The 14,502-nt window shown below is 36.9% G+C and overlaps 1 protein-coding gene across 4 annotated transcripts; it reads left to right on the plus strand.

The window, feature by feature from the left end:
- The first annotated feature begins 1,613 nt into the window (after positions 1-1,613).
- On the plus strand, positions 1,614-8,779 carry LOC105061171 (bZIP transcription factor 1-B). 4 transcript variants are annotated; one of them, XM_029260732.2, is made up of 14 exons: positions 1,614-1,854; positions 2,096-2,226; positions 2,337-2,402; positions 2,495-2,581; positions 3,346-3,432; positions 3,558-3,614; positions 3,716-3,746; positions 3,825-3,888; positions 4,000-4,054; positions 5,296-5,338; positions 5,428-5,702; positions 7,860-7,937; positions 8,065-8,190; positions 8,276-8,779. In XM_029260732.2, the coding sequence occupies exons 2-14, from the start codon at positions 2,170-2,172 to the stop codon at positions 8,417-8,419; spliced, it is 1,170 nt and encodes a 389-aa protein (XP_029116565.1). In that variant the 5' UTR covers positions 1,614-1,854; positions 2,096-2,169; the 3' UTR covers positions 8,420-8,779. The 4 variants fall into 4 exon arrangements, with proteins under 4 accessions (XP_029116565.1, XP_019701578.1, XP_010943444.1 ...); XM_010945142.4 differs by having other exon boundaries at positions 1,615-1,854; positions 2,012-2,226; positions 3,716-3,888; XM_010945141.4 differs by having other exon boundaries at positions 1,615-1,854; positions 3,716-3,888.
- Positions 8,780-14,502: the final 5,723 nt, after the last annotated feature.

Below are 14,502 nucleotides of genomic sequence, written 5' to 3' on the forward strand. Positions count from 1 at the left end.
AAGATATCCCCCATGGTGGACCTTTGGTATAAATAGGTTATTCATTTTATGTATATATAAAATATTATTAATGCAACATAATTACATTGCAATGGTGTTACCTAACTTAGTTAACATACAATACTATTGCCTAACTTATCTTAAAACAGAATACTATTAGCATACAACAATACAATAAGGATAAGGGTTCAATTCTTTGGAGTTAGCTTCCTAAGGATAGGAGTTCAATTCTTTAACTTAGATAATAATGCTAGTTTCATTATTTAATTATTGTCTAAAATAATATGATTAATGTAAAATTAATAAAGATATGTGAACTATATTAAACATAAGATTAACAGTCCACATGACTTACATAGTGGACCACTACAGTTTAAGTGCTCTAACACTCCACAAGGACATAGGTTCTTATCTTTCTACCGTACAAAGACTTTAGACTTCCCAACTTTAGTGAAGTAGAATCCCAACAACGCATATGGATGGATGCCCCCAAAACAAACAATTTCATACAAACCCACCACCGGAACCGACTAGAAAATCCAAAAAATCATACACATTATCCCATACAAACAAATTGGATGCATGAAAATATGATAAATCGACTGTTACCAAGAACAAAAAAGATTAAATGGCACCGGAATCTCTTTCAAGCACAAATAGCAAAAAAATTTCAAAACCAACCTCTTTAATTTGCTGAATCCATTGAGAAAATATAACTACGAATCGACGGTCGGTGAGAATTCAAGGAAGATTGGATTTCTCCTTGGAGTTGGAAATGAAATGTCTTTGGTAAATTTAAAGATTAGGGCAACAAATCCCTTCCAACGCGATGAAAGAGCTCCGATGGTTTTCTCCTAAAAAATAAACCCCTCCATAGTTAAAAGGTATAGAGAGTATTTTGGTCTTCACAGGTTTTCCGTTGATATTGTTCAGATGGCAACTGAGGACCAGGGCACTTTACAATGTTTGTAAAGTTTTGGTGCCCATTTAAATTTTTTTTTTTTTTGAAATCTAAGCGTGAAAAGGTCAACTTTTAAAGAATGTCTCTATAATTTTCTCTAATATGAGGTATTGTTATTGTAGCATACCTGGTTAGCTTAACCATGCCGCATGGTTCATACGAGACACGACAAAGGGGACCATATTGCAAATAAATATAATATCTTTTTATCTAGATTGATTTGTAAATAGGGATGAGGACAGGGTTAATGCGTAATATTGATAAAATATTGGTGACTGGCCTAAAATTAGGTACACGAAAACGTCTTCATGATATCCATATAAAAATTTCTGCAAGCAGAAAAGATCTGCCGGTAAATTTCTCTCTCAAGTAAATCCTGATCGCCCATGTATAAATCTGGTTTTCTCCGTCGTCCTCACTGAGATGACGCCCGGCCTGACGCCATACATCAACAGTTTCGATCGATGTAGGTAGAAAGATAGACGGCAGATCTTAGTTCTCATATAACTTATATGCGAAGACTCGTAGGAGAGAGTGCAGAACGAAGGCCTTGTGGTCCTCATCCGATCTCCCCACCATGCGGTCAACGATCCGATCAGATTTCAAATCGGCCTCTCAAATTCCTTTACTTTGGTTCTCTGTTATTCCAAGTAGGAAGTTGAATGCCGTTTCCCATTCCGATTTCTGGCGTTCTGAAACGCGCTCTCAGCTGGAAAACACTATTCTCACATTGCCCCCCCTCCGCCCCGCTCCCCGACGCTCCTCTCCTCTCTCTCTCTCCCCCTTCTGAAGAGATCGACGAGCTCGATTCCTTTATCCGAGCGAGTTCGCGTTGATTCGCTGTGGTTCTCCCTTCCAGCTCATTTTCACCGAGCAAGATCTAGATTGCTGAGGTGATGGTCGATCTCCTTGGCCTCAGATCCAGTCTCGATCAATTCGGCGTTTCTCGAGCAAAACAGCTCCTGATATCGATTTCCACCACTTTTCTTTTCCTTTTTCTTTTTTCTGTAAAAGTTTTTACGTTTGTTGGTTTTGTATTTTCTTCTCTAGTGGTTGGCCCAATTAGGGTTTCGGAGTGACATTGGCAGCAGAATTGAAGTCGTCCTGCGTGCTGATCTTTCGAATTGAGTGCAGGGTTTGGGGGTTTTTGATCCGGAGGATGGATTGAGAGGTGGAGGGGAAGAGATAGAGTGAGATTGCTGGGAATCATGGGCAACAGCGAGGCCGACACATCGGCCAAGACGCCGAAGACCTCCGCGTCTCAGGTACTTGATCTCATCCTTCTGCTTCAATTTGTTCGCATGTAAGAGGTTTGGTATCTATTTTGGTGAAAAAGATCATTTTTTTTAAACATTTCTTACGGGGTCTTGATTAGGACGGATCTCCGGCCAGTAGTGCCAGCCCTGCTGCCACAGTGTTTCCGGACTGGACCAGCTTTCAGGTGCAAAATCTCATCTTTGTTGGATTCCTCTTACTCCTTGACAAAATTTTTGTTTTAGGGCTCATATGATCGTGTTTTTTTCATTTTACTAGGCATATTCGCCGATTCCACCACATGGATTCTTTCATTCTTCCGTGGCATCGAGCCCCCAGGCTCATCCTTACATGTGGGGAGCTCAGGTGTTCTTTAATTATTCGTACTGATTGTCAGAATTATTCTGCTTTATGGATTGGATTTCTATATCTAAGTGTTATGATACACTTGATGCCCGGCAGTTTAGAATTGTGAATAAGAGAAATTTGGAGGAATTAGACCACAGGAACTTGCCTTCCTGGTTAATTATGGCACTATTTGGCATGGTCCTATTGTTTCTTGATCGAGAGGATCGAACAACATGGCACACTGGGACAAATTCTTAAGGCTACACTGGTGGCATGTTTTTATGGAATCATTGGCAGTTTGCTTGTCCATAAGTACTCGTAGGCAATAAGTTGATAAAAATTCTAACTTCGGGTCCCTGCAAAAAGTTTAAAACATGGTTTGACTTTATATACTAAATACCTGAAGCTTGGTGATGAAAGTAGAAAATGATTTTCTTCGTCCCTTGCAAATCAAGCTTGATTTCTTTGGGATTGGCATTACAAGAGCAAGTTGGAATTTTTCTAACACAGGACATAAGTCTTATGGTTGTTTCAAGGAATAAAGGACTATGACTCTTCACATGGTCTTTAGGTTTCTTTCCTGTTTTGGTACTTCTACATAGGTCCTTGTTTTTCCTTGGTTGGCATATCAAGATCACCTTTACGAGTATAGAGTAAAAGAAGTAAAAAGGGGTTCCAAACAAGGGACTAGTGATGGCCAAATGGGAAGCTAATATTCAATGTTAACTTATCCCAGTTTTGTTGCCATACCTCCATCTATTCATTCCTTTTCTCCTCTGCAGCAATTTATGCCACCGTATGGGACACCACCGCATCCATATGTCATGTATCCTCCTGGAGGATTATATGCTCATCCGTCTATGCCACCGGTATATTCTTAACGATAAATGCCCAATCCTTTGTTCTGTTATTCTATGAGTGCACAATTTTTCATTCTGATTTTCATTTTAAAGTGTCTCTGATTATTTTGTGTAATCCTACAAATATTAAACAGGGGTCACACCCATTCAATCCATATGCTATGCCTTCTCCAAATGGAAATGCTGAGACTGTGAGTTACCTGCTAAGCCAGATGGTCTTTGACATCATTGAAATGTTGGCATTCTCATATATTTATGTAGCAAATTGATTGATGTGTATTTCATCTTTTAGGGAGCTGTGCCTGGTGGAACGGAAATGGATGGTAAGTCATCAGAAGGTAAGGAAAGAAGTCCCCTCAAAAGATCCAAAGGAAGTTTAGGTAGTTTGAATATGATTACAGGAAAGAACAACAATGAGCCAGGTAAAACATCAGGGGCATCAGCAAATGGGGGCTTCTCTCAGAGGTATATAGTAGCGTAGAGTTATTGAATCATCATGTGCCTGTTACTTCTGGCTAGCCATTCAACAATTTGTACTGCTTCCTCTAATTGTTAAGAGAAATATGAATTTTGCAGCGGTGAAAGTGGAACTGAAAGTTCAAGTGAAGGAAGTGATGCTAATTCTCAAAATGTGAGCACCACTCCAAGTAGTTTGTTTATTTTGTGGATCTGAATCTTGTTAGACTATCCTATATACATCATCGTTCATCAGTTTTCTTGCAAGTCATGGACTGTGATTGCTGACAGGGCATTGTCCTATTTTTTGTGTCATGAGACACCAGGGATAGATATAGACATGTTGTTCTAGATCTGAGTGTCATTGTTTGTGGTCTGAACATTACAGGATTTGGCTATAGTATAACACCTGTACAAGTAATTATTTACACATCTGACTATCTCAGGCAGTGGTGATGTTGCTGTGAAACGATAAGTGTGGGTTTTGAACATGATACCAAGCAGCAGGATCTGAAGGACTGAATTTATATGCTTAAATAAATGAAAAAGGCATGTGTGATGCAATTGTGCTAGACACATGGACTCTTTGGTTGATAATTATTCAGCATTTAATACAACTTGTTTATTTTCTGTTTTTGCATGCAATATTTGAAAAAATATTGGCAGTGGCTTATCTTGGAGTCATTTGGTTGCCTATAAGGTATTTTTGGAGCCTTTGCAATTCTGATGCATAAACAAGTGTCTTTTCAAGGTTTGCCGTCGTGGTACCGGATCCCATACCCGTATCATCATATTATGGTGTCGGGATGCGGTACGATATGGGATGGTGAGGTGTACTGAGTGTCAATATGATACGAAACTACGTGCTAATTTGGTATTGGTATGGTATGATTCATTAAGTATGCTATGATACTGACCGATACAGCAAACCTTAGTTTATTTGGTGGTTGCATGAAATTGGAACTCATCCAAAGGCTCTGTGAAAACAGTAAAATGGGAGGGATAGAAAAGGTAGGGTAGGGTAGAGAGAGGGCAAGGAGAAGATCCCACTTCATGATTCATGCTTTTCCATATATAAGTAGATTCATAGATACATCTGCACATACATCCTTTTTTTTTTTTTATGTGCACAGGTTTTTTCTTCCTCATTAGTTTTATAGTTCTCATGAAAATTTCCAGGTTACATCACCTATTCTAGAATTCAAACTTAAGTTTTTTCCCCTCTCTATTTTTTTTTTTGTGTCTCTTGCGCCTTTCATTCATTGCTTTGGTTTCCACGAGTGTTGATGGCATGGATAAAATTGAGCTTTCCTCTCTCGTTTTTAGTTATTGAGATTTCAGCACTTGTTTGATCTAAATGCTGCTGCATTTAAAAGTGTTTTAGCTAATTTTAAAACTATCTGGGATCCTGCACAGGATTCGCAACCCAAGACAAGTGGTGGGCAAGAATCTTTTGATGGTAGGCATATCAAGTAATGTTTTTGATTAGATAATTTGATAAGTATCGTATATATTAATAATCTGGATGTCTTTATGTCATTTCAACAGAGACTTCCCACAGAGGCAACCATACACCAGGTTCTCAGAATGGTGGGACTCGGATGCTGTCACAGGCAGTGTTAGGTCAAACCATACCTATCATGCCTATGCCAGCTGCTGGTGCAACCAGTGGGGTTGCTGGTCCTACCACAAATTTAAATATAGGGATGGACTATTGGGGGGCTCCAAGTTCATCTTCTCTCCCTCCAATGCATGGTAAGGTTCCTGCCAGTGCAGTTGCAGGGGCTGTGGTTCCTGGTGCTCCATCAGAGCTTTGGATGCAGGTTTTTATTTTTTAAACTCCCACCTTTTGAGTTGTAAATTCAAGCAGTTTTTTAAATTAGATACTATTTTGGCATTTAATTTGGTTTTGAGCTTGTCCGGAAGATTTAATGTAGCAAGTATTGTATCTGATTTATTCTTGTAACATGATAGATGAGTTCCTTTTTTTTTCTCTTTTAGTGATTAGGCTATCATGAAAACAAGTTTCCAATGTACAATACAAATTGTGCTACTTGTACAACAGAAGGAAAAAAAGAAGAAAATATGCTGCAGATCTGTTGGCCCAGATATTTGTTCGTTCAACCACTTTATGAAGCATAATAAGGTGTAAATAAGTATGCTGAACTACAACGTAAAGTATTATTACATTGTTTAATCAAGATTCTTACTTTCATTTGCATCCAAAATAGTGCCTGCCTAAGCTTAACATAGAAAACATCCTTTCTTACTGACACTTAATATGCTTAGCTAATTTTTGCATTTCTTGATATTAATCATGTTAGTTTCTGTCTTTTTTTTTTTCAAAAAAAATGCATGTCTTATATATGTGGCTTCTATCTGATCCTTTGTTGGTGTAGATGAAGTCCTTTCGACTGGTCAGGGAAACTATAGGCAACATAAAGCTTGCAACAGAACCTAGGACGTTGTGTGGTGAGTAGGAAGACCTCATTCCTCCAAGAATAAGCTCAAGAGACAGAAGAAAATCTCCAAATTCCACTAGAATTTGATAGAGTCTGCACAAAAAGAAAAATGTGCAATGATTTTTACATGGAGCTCTTTACCTATATTCATTTTTGTGGTACAAATTATAATATGGAGTAAAGAGTCAACTTAAACACTTCTAGCAACCAAGCTATTTAAGTCTCCCGATGGTGGTACCAGACACCTAAGCTCAAATCCTGCCTTCCTGAGGGTTGGGGCCTTAAGGGGATGACGAGGAAAGACACTGCACGCGCCCCCCCCCCTCCCAACCCAACCCAACCACAACCCCCCTCCACCCAAAAAAAAATAAATAAAAATAAAAATAAAATAAAAATAGAAAATAAAATAAAATAAATAAATAATAAATAAATATATAAAATAAAAAATAAATATAAGAAAAGAAAAGAAGAATGAGTCTTTGTATTGTTTTTGTTTATACATTTTTATTCTCAACTAATATAGATTCGAGTTTCTGCCATTAGAATTCCCCCCCTAACAATTATGCGAATATATTAGATACATGCCCATCCTAGTTGTCTCATTCAAACATTACCTGAAAAGAGATTACCCAAAGGGGCATATATTACTGAAAATGGGAGTGCAGCTAAGACATGCTGAAGCAAAGTTAGAGCCCGCCAAAGAAGACAAACATGGAGACTTGTTCCCAAGCGAAGGCCTGCATTAACAATGAGGAAATGATGGATGCCTACTGGATTTCACCTGTGAGAAAGCTTTGGTATATCAGCATCTGCAATAAATAGGGAAAGGGATGCAGAGCAGGTCACATGCCATTCATATAATCACCACCTGGCTGCCTTTAAAGGCTTTTAATGCATTTGCTTTTCTTAATTAAATTTACACCAAATGAGAAGTTGTAAGGAGCTTACATGAGAGGGTCTTAAGGTAGCCTGTTCCTTTCTTTTATATCAGATTTTCGTAGGAAGGCGGTTGCTCTACATCTTTGTTGCATCTGTCCTGAATAATAAGTATCTAAATTTTATTGCTTCTCCATCTGAGTTAGCAATTACCTGCATGGGTGGTGGATGGTTGGAGCACCTAAAGTTTGACAGTCCCCTACAATGTATTAATGTAAGTAAAGCTTGCCAGTTACTGTAATTGCCTACCAGTCTGTCCCTGACTTCTTTAGGAGCCAAGCATGACTTTCTATAGATAGGCTTCTCATGTTCATTCGGATACTTTTTTCCCATTATCTTATCCATGTTCTCTTTATTTTATTTTATTTTTTATTTTTTTAACTACGGGCAAGTTTCTAACCACATCTGGACATTCAGAAAAGGTATCCATTATGTTAGCTCTCAATCTTAAATTCTGAAGTTTTGAACCTATAATGTGGCATGGGAAAATGCTTAATGAGTATATTTTGTTCTCTGCAGAACCCACATATATATAGAACTTGGGTTGCATAATGTTGCAACTGACATTTTGTCCATATTCAGGATGAAAGAGAACTCAAACGGCAGAGAAGAAAGCAGTCAAACAGGGAATCTGCACGTAGATCTAGATTGCGCAAGCAGGTAGATGATATGGTGCTTTTGAATGTTTCAAGCAACAACACTCTTCTTAATAATCAAGTACTTTAAGTTCTTCTAGTCACAGCTTATAAAAAACAAAAGTATTAACTTTAGTAGTTATGGTTTCCAGGCAGAGTGCGAAGAGCTGGCTCAACGAGCTGATTCTTTGAAAGAGGAAAACTCTTCCCTTAGAGCAGAGGTAAACCGGATTAGGAAGGAGTATGAGCAACTTCTTTCTCAGAACACCTCTCTTAAGGTGATGGACCTTACCTTGGTTCCAAGGTTTATTTATCTGTATTCAGCACGTGTTGTGAATGCTGATTTTGAATGCAACTTTGCAGGAAAGACTTGGAGAAATGCAACAAGGCACAGACAATCCACGACTCGATGGAGATGAACAAAATTCTGGTGATGACAACCACAAAAGGCACTCGGATTCTGATGCGCAAGCAGGGGAAAAAGATCCAGTGCAGAGTGGCCTCTAAAGTCTGAAGCCTTGCCTGCTTTAAGACCATAACCTGGAGTGTAACCCTCACTTAATTATCAGCACACCCTGATTAAATAGTATAATAGGATTTGAAGATTACGATTGGTTGCAGTTGATTGGAATTAGATAGCTGTGATGTCAATGTTGACTTACCTAGGCTGGTTCCTCTTGTAATTTTTTCTTGACTTATCTTTTAAAGGTCGAGCTCAAGCAGGAAATATAGGGTAAAAACCCAGTTTCACCTTGTCTGTCAAAGTAAAACTAGTGACTTTCCTCATCTTACCTACTTGGCAAATGTTTTGATGCAGTGTATACTTAATGGGAGATCATTATTGTTTATTCAGTGCTTATTATATTATACGGCTTTGTGGGTGATGTAGCATTAATACTTTGTTCAGTGGAGAACTAGGATTATGTTCTGATAGTAAGCTTTTTTAGGACAAAACATTTGGAGTATGCTATGCTGGAACATATATATTTTGGACATTTTTACATATAAATTACCGCTAATAGTTTTAATACTTACATGGATTTGAGAATCTCAAGTTTCTGTGACAATTCATGCTGGAAAATTTTGCTTGATTGCAGATTTTTACAGGCTTATGCCTAAAACCATTCAGGCCAAATTTAATGTTAACATATTTTGATTTGAATCTAGTTGAAACAGCTAGAAAGGTGCAAGGACCCCAAGAAAAAGGATTAGGCTTTACCATAATGATGTTGGAAACAAAAGCTGCTATTTGCCTAAAGCACTGATTGGATGGATATAGCATGTCTCAGGTATAAAGGGCAAATCTGTTGTTTTGGCTATGAAATTATATCAGAAATAGTCACTTAAAGGCTCTGCAACTTAAGTTATTGGCTCAAGGCCTACTACATGGAGGTGGTTCTGTAATGCAACGTACTAGCGGTCATGTATCTTGGCAGAGTAGTTCTGCTATTTGAAAACAAGTTTTTTCAGTGATAGGATCACGGATGAAGCTATTGTTGTAAGTGGTCATCTTTAAATCAGGTTGGAAAAATAATAGAACTTTGTTACAAGAAATTGCAATCACTATGGAAAGCACATTTTTTCAGAACCTCCAAGTGAGTCCTCTTCTATATTGGAAGCTTCATCACAGAAAATATCATGCATGATACTGTGGTGGCAAACAGTCCTGGAGAGTGAAATTTTGAAGAACCCGACTTCCTAGGTCCATCATCAAATTGCACAGGTGCTGGGCTGATGGTCAGATTTGTACTTGGGGGACCAACCAAAGGTGGTGGTGGTGGTTGTGCACGAGGGGGAGCTGATGGTGGTTCTGTTGCTGCAGTTGGTGTTGTTGCATTGGAGCATGTGGCTGGAGTAGCTCTTCTGGGCATTGCTACCTTCATAATTCCATTAATTCCATGGCAGCGGAATGAAGTTCCTGCAGTACAGATGTTTGGGCTGACAAGCTCAATGTTGTTGAGGTACAGCCTTTTCCTTCCTTTATTGTATATTCTGATCGTATAATCTTGCTGATATGTAGGAATGATGGTTCCAGAAGGGAGATGTTCCAACTCCTCGAACAAAAGCGGCGAAGGCATTGAATGCCTTGACAAGAACTCCATCACCTTGTTCTCAGGGATGGAGGCTTTTGACAGCATCCGATCACTGGGCATCAGGAACGTGGTGTTGCTAGGTATTTCATCCTTCACCATATTAATCAGTGTCACGAAGGTGAAGTAGTTGGCACGCTGTATCTCTTGCACTGCCACAATGATATCTTTGTTCCTCTGCGAAGGCTCATCTAGGGCTGAGGCCAATGTTATGAGAACCATTAGCAGGTTTGATGTCAGGTGAGTAGTCATGGAGAATCTTTTGATGCCCCTGTTGCTCATTGTAACTTCTGCTTACTGGCAGCCATTGAGTTTGGATGTTGCTGTATTATAGGATGGCTCCACACATCTCTGCTGCTTCAACTACTGCAATTCATACGTCTTGCATGGTGAACTTTTTTATCTCCAGGATTTATAGGTGACCTCACAGTTTGTTATGGTTCATGATTCATATGAAGTAGTTGATTGACAATAATCTTCCATGACATGTTATCACTTCTTTAGCATGTGCCTGTTATATTGGTTATCGTCCTTTGTTGTTCACCCTGAAATTGCCTGCTGCCATTTCTATATAATGCATATTAGATGATCACAGACAAGCAACAGGTACATGTTCATATCTAGAAAGCTAAATGGGTTTGCGAAATTCTGCATCTATTTTTCTTCTTTCTTGAGATAATCAGATTGTCTTATTGGCATGGTGTGACCATTTTGAGAAGATAGCCATTTTTAAACAAATATAGTGCATCGCGCTGCAGGATAAATTTGATAAAAACCTAGACCCAATGGAAATTTGAAGGAACAACTGATGCCGGGCTGCACTGGTTGTGCCTCGTTGGTGCTGTATTCGCCACACTCAGTGTTTGACTAACAAGTTGTACATACCCACCTCTGGAGTATGGTAATTTTTGGTTAGTTGTTTTAGTTATTTGAATAGTTTTAAAAATGCTTGTGTTAATTTCTCAGTTTTTCTTGCTGTTTAATCATTGCTACATTCACAGAACTCACATTGCATGATTCATGGAGTGCTTTACCTGATTTAGACCAAAAGCTACTCGTCTGATGTAGACCAGTGCAATGTGCCCACAGGTGCACAGTTGCCCAAGAAGATGATTCGCTTAGCGGCCCATTTCTGTTTAGGGCAAATCTTGACACAACAACGTAGTGCATAACCACAAAAATAACATGGTAAATCTTTAGGGCCTGTTTGGTATTGTTGTTCTTTTCCGTTTGTGTCAAGAAAAACCCAAATGTTTGATGGGATCCTTTTGTTCTGTGTAAAATCTTTGGGGCTTTTTATAGCAAAGATTTGTTACTTTGAAAATAATGTGAATAAAAACAAGGAATAACAGATGATTGCTGCAAATGCTTTCTTCAACACCAATCTACTTGCGGCATTTTTATTAATTGTGGAGAAACAAAAACACAATTTACTATCATTTTGATTAACGTGTATCCCAACATTTTTTATATGCTCAAGTTGCTGGTACATCAAGTAATCCATGTTGGAAGTTGGGAGATTTGGTATAACCGTTCAATAACTGTGACACAAACTTGCATAAAAAATACTCTTAACTGCTCTGGAATGGCTACACTTCAGTGGTCTGGCAGCTTAACCCTATTTTCTAGTCGCTGCTTTAATTCAAAGTTCTTAACCAAAAAAATCCAACTCCTGATATTTAAGGATTTTGACTTTTCTTTCTTCAACGGAAAAAAAAAAAAAGGAAAAAACTTAAGCCTCGGATTACTGGGTCAAAATATATTAAGAATTGGGGATAAAAAAAGAATACTTGGTGGCTGTTTAGATGTCAAATTTAATTATTCACAGATAATTCATTCATGATGAAAATTTAACTCGGACCGAGAGGGAGCTGAGGCAATTGGGAAAGCCTTCAGTCCCCAACATTTCTATTTTTTTTCCAAAAATCAGGATTAAAAGTGCCACCAGATGCAGTTTATCTTTTCTTTGTTTACCTTCCTCTAAAACATAATGTTTGCCTCCAGCTGGAAGATCTTATCTGATTGATAAGATCTCTCAGCATCCATACAGACCCGTCTTGAAGATAGTTCTTGCACAGCCTCTTGACAGCCTATCCAACATACTATCTATCACATCCCCAAAATTGGGTATAATTTTGTTTCTTTCCTAGATTCAGAACATGGACATCATATCTATTAATTACCTCGATGCACTTAGGATTACATGCAATTGTTTTGCGGGCACAACTCTCTCTCTCCCTTTTTTTTGTGTGTGTGTGATTACGTTGCTTGGGGTTCCCCTTGAGTTTCATTATCCATATTGGTTAACACCACGGAAAGGTCCGGTAGAGCTTCCATGCTCAATGCTTAAAAATAGAGGCATTGTTGTCGACACCTTAAGAGTATGTGCAATATCTAATTTGCCATCAAGAGTTAACTAGCATTCAATCCTCGCATTGCGAAGATTTAATTGATAATAATGATAATATTTTAAATTAAAATTTGTTCTCATCAATTAATCCTATAATAAAATCAAAAAGATCTCAGAGAGTTCTTCTTTCCAAGGCCTTCCAAATCAATGAAAGTTGTTGCATTTAGTAATATTTTTTTATCATATTATTTATGTTTTTATTTTTTACTTAAAAATATAAAAAATAAAAAAAATAAAATTTCACACATGGTGTTATGGAAGATTATCTTATAATGTTACTTATCAATACGAAATGTCACCACTAATACCCATGTATTGCTTTACTATTATTATATAGATAAATAAATTTTTTTATCATATTATTTGTACTTTTATTTTTTATTTTTTATTTAAAAATATAAAAATAAAAAAATAAAACTTGATATGTGGTATTGAGGAAAATTATTCTATAATCTTACATGTCAACACAGAATGCCACCCCCTAATATCCATGTATTGTTTTACTATTATTATGTAGAATAAATAGATAGATTTTTTTATCATACTATTTATATTTATATTTTTTATTTAAAAAATATAAAAAATAAAATAAATAAAATTTGACACATGACGTTGTGGGAGATTATCTTATAATCTTACGTGTCAACACGGAATGCTATCTCTAATATCCGTGTGTCGCTTTACTATTATTATATAGATGTAGTTTAGCTCTGTTTATCTTTAATATTAAATATGAATTCAAAAAGATAGTTATTATACTTTATGCCTATGTTGTGAAACACTCATGTTAATAGAATCATTGCAAGGTTGTGAAGTAATATTCGACGGAGTGCATTCCAACCTCCAATCTTGGTCTTGCCTTAGCAATCAAACTACAAAACACAATATCTATATTGCTATACTAAAAACTACCTAATTACAAAACCATCATGGGGCATCTTATGTGGAAGATAAGCTTGTAGGAACATTTGAAAGTTTAATCCTACCATTCTCATCAACTTGATCATTCGATGTATTAAATTAAAAAAAAATCATGTATTTTATATTTTTGTATAAAGTTATGATTGAAAAAAAGAACGACATGACAGTTTATGGAATATTAGAAATGTACGGGACTAAAAGAAACCCTCCTAATATGTGATAAATCCCAAAAAAAAATATATCTCATGAATCAATGTGCAAAAATATCTCAATGAATTGGAACCCATCAATGATCACTTTTTCTCCTTGTAATCATAAAAATAATTTTTTTACATATTTTTGGAATAAATCAAGAAAAGAGATAGAAGTGATGCGGGAGCTTACAGAGGTGACTCTAATGGATCTTCCTTCATGGGGGTTGCTTTTGGATAGCCAATTTATACATCCAATAGGCCTAAAGCGGAGGCAACAAACCTTAACTCCTTAATCCAATACTTGGAGATGGATCACTTTTAAAAGATAGAGAAAGAGAAAAGAGATTCTATAATTGAAGAAGAGAGTATGCACTAAGGCCAAGATGTAGACAGCGAAGAGAATGATAATAAAGAGTGACGCTTTGTCCAAAATCCATGGTCCAGACATCGCCATTGGTTGCCTCTTTGCTATCGCCCAAATCTTCGAAGGCTTCCCGGGCTCGCTCAATATGGGCTAAACAAAACCACACCTTGTCTCCTCGAGAGAAGCTTGAGGCGATGGTCAGATTGAAATAACCTCATAGTCTTGAAAAATAAAACTTGACACGTGGTATTGTAGAAGATTATCCTATAATCTTATGTGTTAATACAAAATATCGTCCATAATATCCATGTATCACTTTATTATTATTATATAGATATAGATTTAAAAAATATAAAAAATATAAAAATAAAACTTGACACATGGCGTTGCAGAAGATTATCCTATAATTTTACATATCAAATACGGAATATCACCATTAATACCTGTGTATTGTTTTACTATTATTATATAAATAGATAGATATTTTTTATCATACTATTTATACTTTTATTTTTTATTTTTTATTTAAAAGTATAAAAAAATAAAACTTGATATGTGGTATTGTGAAAGATTATCGTATAATCTCACATGTTAACATAAAATACCATCTC

The sequence above is a fragment of the Elaeis guineensis genome, chromosome 12 (genome assembly GCF_000442705.2).
Source record: "Elaeis guineensis isolate ETL-2024a chromosome 12, EG11, whole genome shotgun sequence".
In the NCBI taxonomy this organism is placed as follows: domain Eukaryota; kingdom Viridiplantae; phylum Streptophyta; class Magnoliopsida; order Arecales; family Arecaceae; genus Elaeis; species Elaeis guineensis.

Excerpts from the sequence above, each read along its gene's own strand:
- LOC105061171 (XM_010945142.4), top strand. The coding sequence starts at position 2,170 with ATGGGCAACAGCGAGGCCGACACATCGGCCAAGACGCCGAAGACCTCC. Across the intron at positions 2,227-2,336 it reads CGAAGACCTCCGCGTCTCAG|GACGGATCTCCGGCCAGTAG; the intron begins GTACTTGATCTC and ends GGTCTTGATTAG. Across the intron at positions 5,339-5,427 it reads TGGGCAAGAATCTTTTGATG|AGACTTCCCACAGAGGCAAC; the intron begins GTAGGCATATCA and ends TCATTTCAACAG.